Source organism: Lagopus muta, chromosome 1 (assembly GCF_023343835.1).
Source record: "Lagopus muta isolate bLagMut1 chromosome 1, bLagMut1 primary, whole genome shotgun sequence".
Taxonomy (NCBI): domain Eukaryota; kingdom Metazoa; phylum Chordata; class Aves; order Galliformes; family Phasianidae; genus Lagopus; species Lagopus muta.
The window spans coordinates 75866243-75881440 of record NC_064433.1 but is presented as its reverse complement, the minus strand read 5'-3'; the positions used below and the strand labels follow the sequence as shown (position 1 = coordinate 75881440).

The 15198-nt window shown below is 43.4% G+C and overlaps 2 protein-coding genes across 4 annotated transcripts in view; one reads left to right on the top strand and one right to left on the bottom strand.

Annotated features, from left to right (window-relative positions):
• The window catches only part of MFAP5 (microfibril associated protein 5), a 263735-nt gene extending 259053 nt beyond the window's left edge, over nucleotides 1–4682 (top strand). The window contains exon 10 of the transcript XR_007373826.1: nucleotides 4605–4682. The gene's annotated coding sequence lies outside the window, so the exon portion shown is untranslated. The remainder of the gene's footprint in view (nucleotides 1–4604) is intronic.
• An 880-nt stretch (nucleotides 4683–5562) lies between these two features.
• FOXM1 (forkhead box M1) lies at nucleotides 5563–15165 on the bottom strand. Of its 3 annotated transcripts, none has more exons than XM_048930481.1 (9): nucleotides 15050–15165; nucleotides 12083–12676; nucleotides 10900–11048; nucleotides 10498–10698; nucleotides 9955–10083; nucleotides 9721–9804; nucleotides 8375–8450; nucleotides 7731–7912; nucleotides 5563–6612 (listed from the first exon to the last, which is right to left on the bottom strand). In XM_048930481.1, exons 2-9 carry the CDS (start codon nucleotides 12627–12629, stop codon nucleotides 5563–5565), a joined length of 2418 nt encoding a protein of 805 aa, XP_048786438.1. In that variant the 5' UTR covers nucleotides 12630–12676; nucleotides 15050–15165. The 3 variants fall into 3 exon arrangements, with proteins under 3 accessions (XP_048786438.1, XP_048786448.1, XP_048786458.1); XM_048930491.1 differs by lacking the exon at nucleotides 9721–9804 and adding an exon at nucleotides 9347–9388 and having other exon boundaries at nucleotides 8375–8453; XM_048930501.1 differs by lacking the exon at nucleotides 9721–9804 and adding an exon at nucleotides 9347–9388.
• Nucleotides 15166–15198: the final 33 nt, after the last annotated feature.

Below are 15198 nucleotides of genomic sequence, written 5' to 3'. Positions count from 1 at the left end.
ATTGAGATAAAGCGCTATCATACTAATTGGTTTGCCCAGCTCCTTCCTAATGTGCTCCTACTTGTCTGCCTCTGTTGTTTCTTGTGTCCTAAGTTTTATTTAGAACATTTTAAGGAAGAATTCATCATTGTGTGCCAGATGAGCCCCACATCTTATTCAGTGGGGCTGCTCTCCAGCATCTCATTCTCCAGTCGGTGTGGAAAAAGGCATACACCAGCCCAAGGAAAAAACTGAATGATGCAATGGACTGTTAAAGACTGTTCTAAGAGCAGTGGATGCAGGGACACTTTAAGAGCACTGAGATATACATGTAGTAAATCAATTGAATCAAGTGAATTTAGTGAATCAAGACAATGCGCAGAGGCGAAGGCCATTTAAATGGCCTTCCAATGTTGCTGCCTGGCGTGTCATGTAGCTGCTCCTATATCTGAGTTGGGCCACTGAAGAACATCAAAATATAAAGCAGGTGGATCAGGCTATTAAAATTGAAGTGGTTCAGGAAGATCTCCACTGGCAACATAAGGGTGAATTTTTTATAGCTTGATCGGTCCACCATACGTCAGGCCACCTAGCAAAAGATGCAACATACAATGGGCTCAAACATGCAAATGTTCGAGTGGAAGACTTGACCACGGACACTACTACACAGGTTATCCACAAATGCACAATGTGCTTCAATCAAGGAAGCCAAGTGGATAAAGCCTCTCTGGTATGTAGAACAATGGCTGAAATATAAATATGGGGTGAGCTGATGGATATCACACTTCCAACAAATCTGATACAGTAAGCACCACATGCTTACAGTGGTGGAGGTAACCACCAGGTGGCTAGAAGCAAATCCTACACCCCATGCCACTATCCAAAACACTATCCTGGGCCTTGAGAAGCAAGACTTACAGCTAAAGGCACCCAAGAAAGAACTGACTTAGACAACTGGACTCATTTATGAAAAAAGATTCATGATACCTGGGCCAAAGAGCACGGCACTGAGTGGGTAAATCACATCTCCCGTGTCATGGCTTTATGATTTTTTGTTATCAGTATTCTGCAGTACAACATCATGTAGTGCACTAGGATTTAAGAGTTAACGCTCCAGTTCCAGGTACCTGTCCCAGAAGAGGAGAACTTCTCTTTACACTGAGGCAGTGTAAAGAGAACTTCTCTCCCAGAAGAGAGCAACTTCTCTTTACCCCGAGGGCTATTGCTGTTCTGTTACCGTTTCTGCTCAGAGGGAAAGACAAAAGCTGTCTGTAAGTCACTTGACCTCCCCTTTTGATCTTCTGGCTCATTTCTGCTCCCAGCCGTATTGTATCATCTTGCTTAGAGTAAGGCCTTTGGCTTTTCGGACTCTCTCTCAATTTATTTGGTTTGTTAACTTCAATTGTATTATATTGTATTATAGTGTGCTATCTTGCATTCTGATATCTTCTTTAGTAAATGAGCGTCTTTCTCCTCAGGTTGTTGCTGCTGCCTTTTTTTTTAGGCCCATCTCTCTACCCTTTTCCCTTTTCCCTTCCCTGTGGCATGGGTCCCCCTGCCTCACTACTCATGGAACTGGGCCAAACCAGCCCGTAAACCGTTGACATCCTATCACACCAGCCCAGAGAAAAAACTGAATGATACAATGGACTGTGAAAGACTACTCTGGGAGCAATGGGGGTACTGGGACACTTTGAGAGCGTTAAGGTACACATTTAGCAAAGGCCACTTTGTTAGTTAACACTAGAGGATCTGCCAATTGAGCTGGCACTGCCTAATGAGAACCCCTATGTGCTGTAGAAACAGATAAAGTTCCCCCAGTGCACATGATAAAGAGCATGCTGGGGAAAATAATCCGAGTTATTCCTGTTTTGGGCAAGCCTATCCGTGGGACTACTTTGCTCAAGGACTGGGGTGGATGCTGTGGGTAACATGGTAGCATGGGGAATTCTGATGTGTACCTCGGGGGGATTTGATTCTGGGGGGAGAACACACAGTGGTAGTGCCTCCTATTTATTTCCATGGAAACCACAACAGATATGGAGAGCGCAACGTGTGACAGAGCTACAGAACAGTATTTTTCAACATAGTCACCACCATTAGCTATGCATCTTCGCCAGCCAGAAACGAGAGTGCTGCACTTGTAAAAATCTGCACCAGCAGAGGTGATCCAGTGTTGCCGTCACCGCTGAAATGCACCGCCCCCCCCTTCACTGCACTAACATCCACTATCTGTTATTTATAAATGCTCAGGAAGCGTCAATGAATGTCATCAGATGCAATTTCTTCTGCACGGAGAAATTCAATTCCACGTCTTTGCTTCACACGCGCTTGCATGTCTGATGCCATTTTGCCAGACTGCCCCTAAGCTGTCATCTGTCACACAGCAACAAAATGAAACGGAATATTAGCGGGAAGGTTCAGCCTCTACTGCCATGCCACCAACATCTGCCTTAGACATTATGGGCAGATAAAATAGGGGGCACTACTTTTGAAGACGCCTTCATGTGTTAATTGCTATATAATACCGTATGTCATCACCAGTGTGGTTGCTGTCTCAATATTACTCCAGTAAGTTACACAGATTAACAAAGGATGAACCTTGATGGAACCGAGCAAGGGTGGTGGTGATTAACCAGGGTACTTTGGCAAGTGCGGGACCGGAAAGCATGATGTAAACGGTATGGAATAAGCGTGGATATTGTCCTGGTTTCGGCTGTGATAGTCACCTGCCATTACTCAGGTGACTGGCTGGGCATCAGTCAGCAGGTGGTGAGCAACTGCACTGCACATCATTTCCTAGACACACACACACACACAGGCTGCTCCAAAAGTAATGCCTCCTATCTTGTTACATTGGCCCACAGCATCAGTCTGTAGTTCTCCAGTCCATCAGAAGTGGATTTGGTCCGTGTTTTGTACCAGATCATTGCGTAAGACAAACCAGAGATCACACATGCAGTAGGCATATCCTGAATTCCAAAACAGAGGATTCAACTTCACGCACTTTCCCTCAGCATCTCTAGCGGAGCTTCTTGTGATACAGCTGTGGGTGAAAAGCCTAAAGTACATGCTTGGCCTCTCTATTCCTTTTAATTTCTTACAGCTTTTCAAGCTCTATGACTGCTTAAAGGAATTTCATTCCAACTCTCAGTGCTTCAGGTAGGACAACGAGAGTCTAAGAAATTCTGTTGCCTGCAGTAACAGAAAATTTCAGGATAATTTACCCCCATCAGGCAGTAAGAGACTTTCAGGGACTGTCATTGGCACCATACCAAGAAAGATCGCTAAGATTTGGAGAAAATTCTGAGGCAAGGTGTGTCTGCTGATGTTGTGTAAGTAGTGACACACAAGTTGAAGTTTGCCCAGATCGTGGCTGTGGTTGCTTGGCCTGCTAATGAAGCTAGTTTATCAACAGCCCTTTCGCACAAAGCAGCACCCCTGTATGGAGTGGTTCTTAGAAATGTAGACTTGTACTAAACACATCATCAAGGGAGTATCAACACATTGATACTCTCCCCTCCCACAGCAACCTGTCTCTTTCCCCAGAACTAAGATCCAAGGCTAAAGCCCATGGCAAGGCAAGCAAAAGCATTTGTTCATACTCTGGTCCAGCCAAAGCACCTTGCTAGAAGTGGCTGCAGTAAAGATGATACTCAGCTGTGCCCCTGCAAAAACTTTATTGAGTATGTAAATGCATGATTCATCATTTGTCTGGAAGCAGAAGGATTAGCTCTTTCCATGGCCATTTTCTCTCTTGACATGAGGTCTAAAGAAGTGGGAAGATTAGCCCTATTGCAATGGGAGAAACATACCTTTCATTCCCAGAGGTCCATTGCCAGTGAAAATACCAGTATTCACTTTACAGGTTCTGTTTCACGTTTTCAGCTGATGTCTGAAATGAAAGCTGCTTTAACCACTCCATAGAAATCCATCTTATTGCAACTGTGACTCCACCAAGCCCTCTACGTACATTTTATGAGCTGGGCAAAAAAAACTGGATGAGGTTTAACAAAAGCAAGTGTAGAGTCTTGCATCTGGGGAGGAATAATTCCATGCACCAGTACAGGTTGGGGGATGACCTGCTGGAGGGGAGCTCTGCGGAGAGGGACCTGGGTGTCTTGGTGGATGACAGGTTGGCCATGAGCCAGCAGTGTGCCCTTGTGGCCAAGAGGGCCAATGGCATCCTGGGATGCATTAAAAAGAGCATGGCCAGCAGGTCGAGGGAGGTGATCCTCCCCCTCTACTCTGCCCTGGTAAGGCCTCATCTGGAGTACTGCGTCCAGTTCTGGGCTCCCCAGTACAAAAAAGACAGGGATCTCTTGGAAAGAGTCCAGCAGAGGGCCACAAAGATGGTGAAGGGCCTGGAGCATCTCCCCTATGAAGAAAGGCTGAGTGAACTGGGTCTGTTCAGCCTTGAGAAGACTGAGAGGGAACCTGATCCAGGTCTATAAATATCTAAGGTGTGGGGGGCAGAATGGGGAGGCCGGACTCTTTTCAGTGGTGAGTGGAGACAGGACAAGGGGAAACGACCGGAAACTGCAGCATAGGAAGTTCTGCACAAACGTGCGCAAGAACTTCTTTACAGTGAGGTGACAGAGCACTGGAACAGGCTGCCCAGGGAGGTGGTGGAGTCTCCTTCTCTGGAGATGTTCAAGACCTGCCTGGATGCCTACCTGTGCAACCTGGTGTAGGGAACCTGCTTTGGCAGGGGGGTTGGACTCGATGATCTCTGGAGGTCCCTTCCAACCCCTACAATTCTGTGATTCTGTGATTAATAGGACTATGGAACCCAAAGAGTTACAGCTCCTCTCCATTCCAGCCTGGGAATGGAAGGAGAGCTGAGAAGGAAAAATGAACCAAGATTTCATGCTGCAATCCACTTAACCATTTTTTTTCTGTTTAGCTTGAGTGGTCACTCAGTCATATATAGATGATTCTTCAGATTTCCGCCTTGGCAACTTTCAAGGCCAATGTGTCTTTGGATTAAAAGAAAATGGTAGTTTGGGCTCTCATCTAGAGGAATACAGGGCAGGTGGAACATATGGACAACGCTAAGCTAAATCATTTGCCAACTCAAATATTCCCCTAACAACGCTACAAGAAGTAAGTTACCATTGTAATAAAGAGCTAGTAATTTAAGGCATGTACACGGCTTAAAGCCATTAAACCTACACAGAAGATGCTAATAAGATGAGAACAAAGTAAAAGTAAGTAAGGACAGAGAAGGAGGAAGTGCTCAGAGCCTTTCCTACTGGACATAATTGAGGAGTGTACCCGTTTCCTCTCATACCTCGATTAGCCAGGGCTGTTCAGGGCCTATCTAGGTGCTAACCCCTCTCCAGGGACTCCACTCTAGCACCAGATTAGAGAGGTTCTATCTTGACGCACAGAAATAGTCCATTGCAGCTCAAACAGGCAGCTCATAGCAGCCAACCGGCCCATTTCCCAGCTTAGCAGGAGTCAGTACTCCCACGAATGAAGGAATTGTCTAAAAAGACTGTCTGCTTTTCATTACGTTAATAGATCTCAGGAGTGCTTTCTGTAAAATCCAAATAAGCCAAAATCAGTCTTCCGGACAGTTTACTTCAGTTCAGGTATAAGCTGAGACCAACTAATGTCTGTTCCTAAGTTTTCATCCTCAAGACCAGGAAAGCTGATATCTAAAAGGATTTTGCTCAAACTGTCATTCATGGTGTCCAAAATCAGGCCCTCCATGAGCGATCGGTTTTCAGTAAAACTAGAGGCTGGTAGTTCAAGGGGCAACTGCTTACTAGATTTGTGAATAAAAGATGGAGAACTCGTGAGGGGGCCGTGCGCTGTGTCGTTGGATTCTGTATTGAGCAGTTCCCAAGAGGACTCGGGGAGAGGATTTTTAAGGGGCGTGCTGTTAAAAGCCAGCAAGTCTTGGTTCTCCTGGAAGGCTGTGATCGGCAGCTGAATGGTTCTCACTGGACTGAAATCCAGCTCATTACCTCTCTTGGCTGACGATGCAGACTTCCAGGGGTCAAGGCCCCCTAGTGGGGGGGTAGTAGTCGCTGCTTTGCAGGGAGTGGAAGAAACTGGCAACTTGTTGAACATCTCTTTGACTGGTGTTTTAAAAGGTCCCTCTTCCTCCTGCAGGCATCTCAGCTGTGATACATTCTCTAGAGGCTGGTTTTCCTGCAGTAAGGGGAGGTCTGCCCCTAACTGGAAAGGATCAAATTCATTGCTCTCTGGAAAGATGACGACAGGCTCTTCTGAGCAAGGCAGTGCTAGGTGTTGTTTCCTTCTGGATCTGCTCATTTCCCGCCTCTCACATCTCTTTATAACTAATGTGTCAGAAACAGCCTTAGATGGTGACTTCACTATAGTGAAACATTTCTTCTCTGTCATGGCTGAGGCTGGGACAAACAAGTCTGGCTCTTCCTTTACAGTTATGGTTGAAGCAAAAGGGGACAGCCAGTCCCCCAGCTGTGAGCTTTCCTCTTCCTTAATGCAGAGTGCCTCAGGGAAAGAAGATGATTCCTCACCAAGCTGACAGTTGTTCTCCTTCAGACAATGTGTTGGGGAAAAAAATCCTTCATCAAATTGGCTCTCCTCCTTTGCCGCAGCTATGGGTAAAGACGATGACTCTTCAATAGAGAGCGACATCTACAAAAAAAAAAACAAAAACAAAAACAAGCAACATGCAGTCAGTAAACAAGAATCTTAACCACTCATAATGCGAATGACAGTGGAAGATAAAAAAAAAAGACCAGCAGCAGGACAGCAAGGACAAGACAAAAGGAGGACCTTCATAGTGAGGCAGCAATAACAACAGCTAGACATTGATCTGCCTTTGAAAATGACACAGAGATATCACAATGGGAAGGATTTTAGCTACTTGTCTTGAAGTTACACCCTTTAGAGTATATCTGCTATGAGCAGCTTCGAGGACAGGCAGGTGAACATTTCTGTGTTTGATCCTCCTTACACTATTTATGTATGCAGTAACAAAAAGTGTGATGGCATACTTCATAGAAATGAAGAAAAAAATCAAATAAGAATATTAAAATTATCAAAAGAAAAACACACAGGGGAAAAGAAATCATAGGAGGAGAGAATGTAAATGAGCAGATGCATAAAGGAAAACAGGATCAATATTAGAAAGAATGGAACGAGAAGAAGCCTAACAATGCTTGTGTGCCTGAGACAGTCCTTGAGACACAAAGAGAAAGATCTGTTCGATTACATTTTTTCTTCAGCTCAGAACACCAAGGAACTCTGCAAAATTAGCAAAAAGCATTTATTAGAAGCCTCTAAGATGTTCAACTTGTAAATAGATGCTCTTTCAGAAGCAATGCCTTATAACACAGCTTCCTCTTTAGAGCTATAAAAAAGTATCTGAGTGTTTCAGGGGCAGAAGAAAGCCATTTCCTCTAGTCCTATTTGTTTTCATCTGAGTGGGGAAGAAACATGGTCTTGACTTTTCAATCCAGAGTACCCACTCCTCTAGTGAATTAAATTAACGTATGTTAATACATACTGCTGTATGTTATACAGCAATTCAACCAGCAGGTATAGTCACAATACAGACAGAAAAGGAAAAGCAAGAATTGTCACCTAGCCAGAAGCTCACATGCTTGGAGGACCCAGTGAAGATGCATAAAAGAACCACATGAAAAACACAATCCATGGAAGAAAATAGCTATGGAGAAAACAAACCATACAAAACACATACACTCATTCCACCAGTCCCCTACAAAGAAGACAGAAATAAAGAAAACAACCTTTGGAGCAATGCGCACACGTTTATTGCTCCGGAAGGTCTCTGAGCTGTTGTGGGATGCTCCCTGTACTGTAGATAGAGGAACCTTCAAAGAAGGCTGCAAGACGAGAGGCTGACTCATTGGAAACTGGATCGGAACAAGGTAGGAGTTGATGCGAGGAAGCAAAGGCTTCATCTTTCGTCCTGGAAGAGAAAAGAATAGATTTGCTAGCCTCCTACCCTTCTTTCACTGCATATGGAGAACCAGACACCTAACCGTAAGTGCTTCTAAATAATTCCAGATAACCATTTGGTCAATTACTTTCATTTGCCTTCTTTGCTAGTTTTGAGGATACAAATCCCAAGCCAGAAGCTTTGACGAAGAGCAAAATATAACCTTCCTTAAGGTCCTAGACCTCAAACTGGGGCAAGCTCTGTTGTCACTCTGTTTGAACAGCTAGTTCCCTCCATCTTTCTATCACATCCTCTCTCAGAGAGGACAGCACTACTTTTAGCCCCAATGCTGAGGGATGGGAACAGCTGTAGGAAGCCTTTAAGCAGGCAAATCTGGATAACAATTAACATTTTTATTCCTATGGAAATCTGTGAAAGCACCTGAAATTTATGGGAATTATTCTTTTAATCTAGCCTGAAGTAAACACTCACGTGCATTTTGGGATTCAGTTTTGCTGCTATTGTTGTTTCCCATGTTCTTCTGGGGATCTGAAACATGTTGCTTTTGCTGCTGTAAACATTGTGAAATAAGAAAGAGAAGAGAGAAGAATAAAAGAATTCATCTTTGTTCTGCTGCCTTGTTCAGAACTGCGAATCAGAAGCCTGTACTGAGCTAATAGAAACAGCAGTCGTAGAGCCAGCATGAGTGCTGGGTGTTATCTCCGTGATACTTGCTGTTTTACAGCTGTGCCATCTCACGGCTAGCTACTAAAAATGCACACAGAAACAGAAATGGTACAACAGAGCTGCTCCAACAACAGTCTGCAGTAGAGCTGACCTTGTTTGGGTGTCCTCAATGCAGAAATGTGATTAGCATACATTTATTTGCGTATTTTATCTCTATACAAACCATAGACCTGAAAATCAAGCAAAGGCACAGGAGGAGCCAATGGTCTAAGCAGAAGGAATGAAGCCCAGGGCTGTAGTGGTGACAAATAGTGTCTGATTAATTCATTGAAAATCCATCACTGTTAAAACTGCTGAGTTCAAGAGACAGCAAACAGGTTTATCCTTCACAGTACAGCTGGTTTCCAGAAGTTAAAAAGGAGTACAGAGAAATCCTATTCTTCTTGATTCTGAGACTCAGAACAGGCTGGGACTGCTTCCTCAGAGGTGGAGGTTGTACCTGAACCCACTGTCTCAGCTCTCTCTGAAGTCTCAGAAAGCTGCCCACTGCAGCCTATTTTAGCAGTAGACTTCTAGTTGCTCAAAACTGTACAGATCTTACCAGCTGTAGACAGGACATATAACTTGAAGGTAATTAGCTTGACTCCATTCCCCAAAAATGGGTGTACACAGAGCTCTACAATCATGTGCAGCAGTGATTCTGTCCCCCTCCCCACATCTCTTATCTTTTTCTAGCAAGAGGAGATTAGAAGTCCAAGGCCCAGGCCAGAGTCTTACTGATTCAGAGTGCTCAGACGATGTTGACCCCAAGTCCAGCGGCTAGTGGCAGCAAGGCAGTGAGAAGGAGAAAAATAAGAGGAAATTACCAACAATAAAAAGGGACAAATTAATCTAGCATAATCTGAGCAAACCAGAGAATGAATCTGCCCTCCCATCGCACAAAACGTAGAAGAGACTAAAAACATCTTTAAAAAAATCTGAAAAATTTCCTAGATCGGGAAATCCAGCTGGGACAGAACAATTCTATCTTGTGAGTGTCTAGTCAAACAACAGAGGAAATGCTGGTCTAAGTCAGTGGAAAGCTTCTCATTAGAACTTTGCCACAGTCCTATGGAAACAGGTCAAACAAGCTAATACATTTGGCGTGATACCTGAAGAATGAATGCATCCCAAAGAAGCTCCAGCAGCAAAAGCCACAGCACCCTTTTCTTTTTTCCTCCAAATACAGAGATCATCTATTTTTCAGGAGAAGCAACTGAATTTAGCTTCTACATAGAGGCTGATGCCACTGAATATTAACTTTCCTTTCAAATTAAAGTGCATCTGTTTAGTGTGGCAATTAGGGACTGGATAGCTGTCCCAGTTTCTTTGCATGAAGCATTCACCTTAAACACTTGGTCCAACGTTAGGCAACGGTTGGCATCAGGGTGAATAGTCCAGAATGAGATTTTACCATTAGCAGATGTCTCACGGACAAACATATCATGGAGGGACAGGTTATGCCGAATAGAATTCTGTGGAGAAAGGAACAAGAAGTTGAAAAACAGCATTTTTGTTATCAGCACAGAAAGGTCTATCTCAAACGTGACTGTCTAGCAGAAAGATTCCATTCTAAAGCTCGAAAGTGGACGTTATTATTCACTGCAAACCCAGCCAACTCTACCATTAAGTCTCTTATTCTCTTTATACACAAGATCCTCCTTCTTACTTCAGTGATCAAATATCCCACCACTTTGCCTAAATGGAACGAGAAAAAGAATTAAAAAATTCAAATGTGGAACATTTGAAAGGAGAGGATATTTGGGGTGGGGTTTTAAATTAATTTCAATCTTGCTCTGCAGGCTGGGAAACAACTTTTCATTTTCAGCTGGAATGCTTTCACAGGTTTCACCCGGTGGCCAACTGGAAATTGAGGGCCTGCTTGTTACCTTCCAACCTGGCTTAGCCACATGCTTAAAATATGGGAAATGATCCTCAATCCAGGTATAGATGTCTTTCAGAGTCATACGCTTCCTCTCAGTGCTGTTGATGGCAAACTGGATCATGGCCATGTAGGAGTATGGAGGTCGTTCTGATACTGAATCCTGCCATGAGGAGGAGGGAATGGCAACAGCAGCAGAATTCTCAGTCTGAGAGACAGAAGAAACAATGTATGAGTGCTTGAATAGTTGACAAGGGCTGGATATTCCATGTACTGCTATTTAAATTGGTAAAGGGAGTGCTCAGATTATTTAGAGATTGTCACGTCTAGTTCTTGCAAGTCTTCTAATACAGATGGATTGCATCCTCATCAAAAGTTTTAGCGTATACTGTTGTCCTCTCCTACTTACCTTGATTCTTCCCCGTAGTGGCATCTGGTTCTCTTTCTCCGTGCCTTGCTTCACAGAACAGGGAGTTAGTCCATCAGTTCTCATCTTCCCCAGCCACTGGATGTTAGTGAGACTATTATCCAGCACAGAGCTCGTTGTCTCACCACTGCCTGTTGGGAAAACAAGCCCAAAGCTCTGCTTATTTACAAGTGTCTCTTCTCTTCCTTCATCTCAAGTGCCAAAAGGAAAGTAATAACAGATACTTTTTGAAAGGGTATCCCTGAATCAGGATAGGAATAAGATGGTGTTGCAAAGCTAAAGCTTCTCGTTCATATACCTTGAGTTCCTGAAAAAAGCTGTACCATTAAAAACAAAACAAAAACTAAAACAAACAAATCATAACATTCAAACCAAATGATTGTTCTCAACCAAAACAGGAAAGTGTTGACTCCAGCACTTTGAGAATTCAAGCATTTTTAGCTAAAGGATTAATTAAGTAAACAAAAGTCAAAGAAAGTGGCATAAACTCCAACCTGGCACATAACCCAAGTAGCAATCAAAAATTCTCCATGGTTTTGAACATCAACAGTAGAAAACTAATATATTTTTTTTTTTTTTTATGGTAGGGTTGTTTTCAGTAATACAGTTACTGGAGCTATCTATTGGTTCCTCTCAGATAGCAGTAGCCTGTGGGATAAGATTTGCTGTAGCCCAAATCTATATAGCTGTTTTAAATTCCAAATACAAATATGATCTGAGAAGCAAGTCAAAGTAAAATCAATCCAATTTCGAACATTTGCCCACCAGCTTCAAGAGACAGCCAAGAAGGAGACACTTGCTACCCAATTATAAAAGGGTCTGAATCATTTCTCTTTCAAAGGTCTAGGCCCCCTTTTGTCACTGCCTAAGGCACTCCATTCATGAGTCCTTTGCCTCATGTTTTGTTCTTCTAGACTAGAATTTTTATCCAGTACAGAGATTTTGCCTTTTTTTTTTTTTTGTTTTGTTTTGTTTTCAAATGCCAGGACTGTTTCTTTCAAAGTATATCCATCAAGATCCCTCAGATTCCATTACACATGCACAGCTATTTTGTAGTTAATTGAATAACTTTCACTGCTGCATAGTGAGATCCAAGTACTATGCTCATTGTCCCAGTTTGCATCCCTTTATCTTTCAGAAGGAGAAAAGGGTAAGCGTTACATACTGTTTTCTGGTTTCTGTGCAAATGAAGAATCAATTCCTGAATGCCAGTCCATTGATCCACCTGCAATTTCAGGTGTCTGTGAAATATTCTTCTCTCTTACTTGACTATTCGAAGACCTAGTCACTGTGCCAGGTTTCTCCACTGAGGGAAGGTGCTGTGATAGTATCAAACCTGCTGAACGAGAAGTTCCCCCACTGCTAATGAGAATGAACTTATTGGGCCCGTTGTTGCCACACTCTTTTCCTTTTGCTGTCAGGGCCTCTATGATGCTTTGGATATCTGCATTTGCAGGGATGGCCACCACTTGTGTGTTGGGCATGGTAGGATGGTTCATTATCTTTATTCCCGCTGGAAATTTCTGCAGGCCACAGTCTATTTTGTCTCTGCATTGGCTGTCCTTTTGGTCCTCCTGGCTGTGCTCCTGCTTAGGTGTCTTTTCATCGTGACCACTGTTCTCATCTCTACCTGAAGTACTGGATACCTCCTTCTGTAGAAGGGTCAGTTTCCTTCTTTTGAGAATTAAGGGCCTGCGAGGGCTGGTCCTCATTATTTATCTGAACAGTTACTCTCCATTGAAAATGAGAGGAACAAGTCCTGCAAAACAAAAGATACTACATGAGTGCACAGTAGACAGTAGGAATAGATAAAAGAGGTCAGCAAATACATTGCAGGTCTTTCACAGCACACATGTTCTCAGCAATTTCCATGCTGCTAGAAAACAGAGAAAGAAAAACAAAAATGAAAGTTTGTAACAAGATTGACTAGGAAAATATACTTTACCTCTTTTATCAACAGCTTGTGGAAGCATGATATGAGAAATATTTGCAGAGTAAATAGTTGCATCAGAAGCTGAGATCCATGATGTATCTAATAACAAGGAAAGCACGTATATCTGTATATCTAAAGGCTGGGAGAGATCTGGAACTCTCCAGTCTAGAGAAGAGAAGGCTGAGAGGGGATCTCACAACTATTTATAAATAGTTATAAAAACTATAATATTTATAAACTAAAGTGCAGGGGTGAAGTTGATGGGGGTAGCCTCTTTGGTGGCAAGCAACAATAGAATAAGGGTCAATGGGCAGAAACTGGAACAACAGGAAGTTCTATGCTAATAGAAAGAACTTGTTTACTGTCAGAGTGATGCAGCACTGGAACAGGCTTCCCAGAGCTGTTGTGGACTCTCCTTCTCTGGAGATATTCAAGACCTGTCTGGATGTCTACCTGTATGAGGAACCTGCTTTAACAGGGAGGTTGGACTTGATCTACAGAGGTCACTTCTAACCCCTACTATTCCATGGATCTATGATACCATTTTGTTTTTCTTCACAATTATTCCTTAGCTCTGTATTTATCTACCACCTCTAATTTCTCAGACCTAGAGAAATAGTTTCCTCATTCTAGTCAGCTGTTTATAAATATCTGAAGTATAGGAGTCAAATCAGTGGGGACAAACTTTTATCAGCAATAGAACAAGGGGCAACAGGCAGAAACCAGAACATAGGAAGTTCCAGGCTAACACAAGGAAGAATTTCTCTACTGTGAGAATGATGGCACATTGGAACAGGCTGCACAGAGAGGCTGTGGAGTCTCCTTCTCTGGGAATATTCAAAACCCATCTGGATGCTTCCCTGCGTGAGCCACTGGAGGGAACCTACTTTAGCAGGAAGGTTGGACTCGATGATCTCTAGATGTTCCCTCCAGCCTCTACAATTCTGTGGTATCTGCTTTACAGATGCTAATACTTAGCTGTGAAGTAACTTCACTACACTAGCCAGTAAGCTGGAGGGGCGAGAAACCAGAACACAGAAATACCACTCTGCTGTAAGCAACAGATCACAACCTAAAAAAAAAAAAATGTGGATTTAAGAGCTGGCAAAAGATGCGGGAAGCAGAAATTGCCCTGATCATTAGAAGTATACAATACTTCTAACGCAGAAGATAGGCACTTCAAAATAAAGGTAAAGTAAGTGCTTTAGTCACTTCTTCTGTAGATTTGAGTAGCACTAGATAGATTCATGATAGAGCAGTAAACAATTTAAATTTCAAATTTTTGGGTGACAGATAATTTAGATTATATAGTGGAAGGTACTGCTTTCAGGGTAAAAAGCTGAGAACATCTTCTGAGAACAATACTTATAAATATAATGTCATTTAAGAATTAGACGTAGAGACATTGCCTCTTGCAGCAAGCCACTGGAGAAAAGAAAAAAAAGCTGCACTTATTGTTATCGCTGGGGAAGGTGGGCAGAACAAAAATGAACAATGAAAAAGGCATTTTACATTAGTAGTTTTGACTGGCTTTACAAAAAAAAAAAAAAAAAAAAAAAAAAAAAAAAACCTCACAGTAAGAATCACCTGCAAAGACACAAAATGGAAAACGTCCATCAGATGAACTGCTCTGTGAGAAGGAATAAGTGGGTTCAGAGGCTGCACAGCAGCTGAAGGCCAGAAACAGAAACATACACGCAGGCTGTAGCATTCAGGGACACACAGAGCCTTTTGCAAGGTTCTCTGCTCACTTACAGAAAGGTCTCCTTAAGACAACAACGGAGGAGTAACTATCAGCCAGCTCCCAGGAAACTGCACTTCCTAGAGGAACAAATAATTTCCTAAACAGGCCAAACGCTGTTTTCAGCAGCAGGGAGTAACACCAGAAGCACACAACTCCATTGAGCTATGAGAACGAAGCAAAAACCAGGATACTGAAGAGCTAAGTAAGTGCCCCCTCAAGCCTACATCACCCACTCCAAACCTCAACCCTGACCTCCTGGATTGCCGGGTGCTGCCAACCCCGACGCCCTCGCCAGTGAATCCCGCCCGCTCTCCCAGATCCCTCCATCTAGGCATTTGCCTCCGAACTCTCAAAGGAGATCTCACTAGGCAACCCAGCTCCTCACGGGGAACGCCCAAGCAACGGGAGATCACAGCACGGCAAGGAATGAACGCTGAGCGTTGGTCACAACTCACCCCCTCCCCAGCCGAGCAGGAGACGCGCAAGGAAAAGTTAGCTTCAGGACTTCCGGTCGCGGTCGCCGTCCTCCCCATCCGCCCCCAGTAGCGATCGTTTCCCTGTTTGAATTTGGCGCCTGGCGGTTCCTTGGTATCACGTGCCGGCC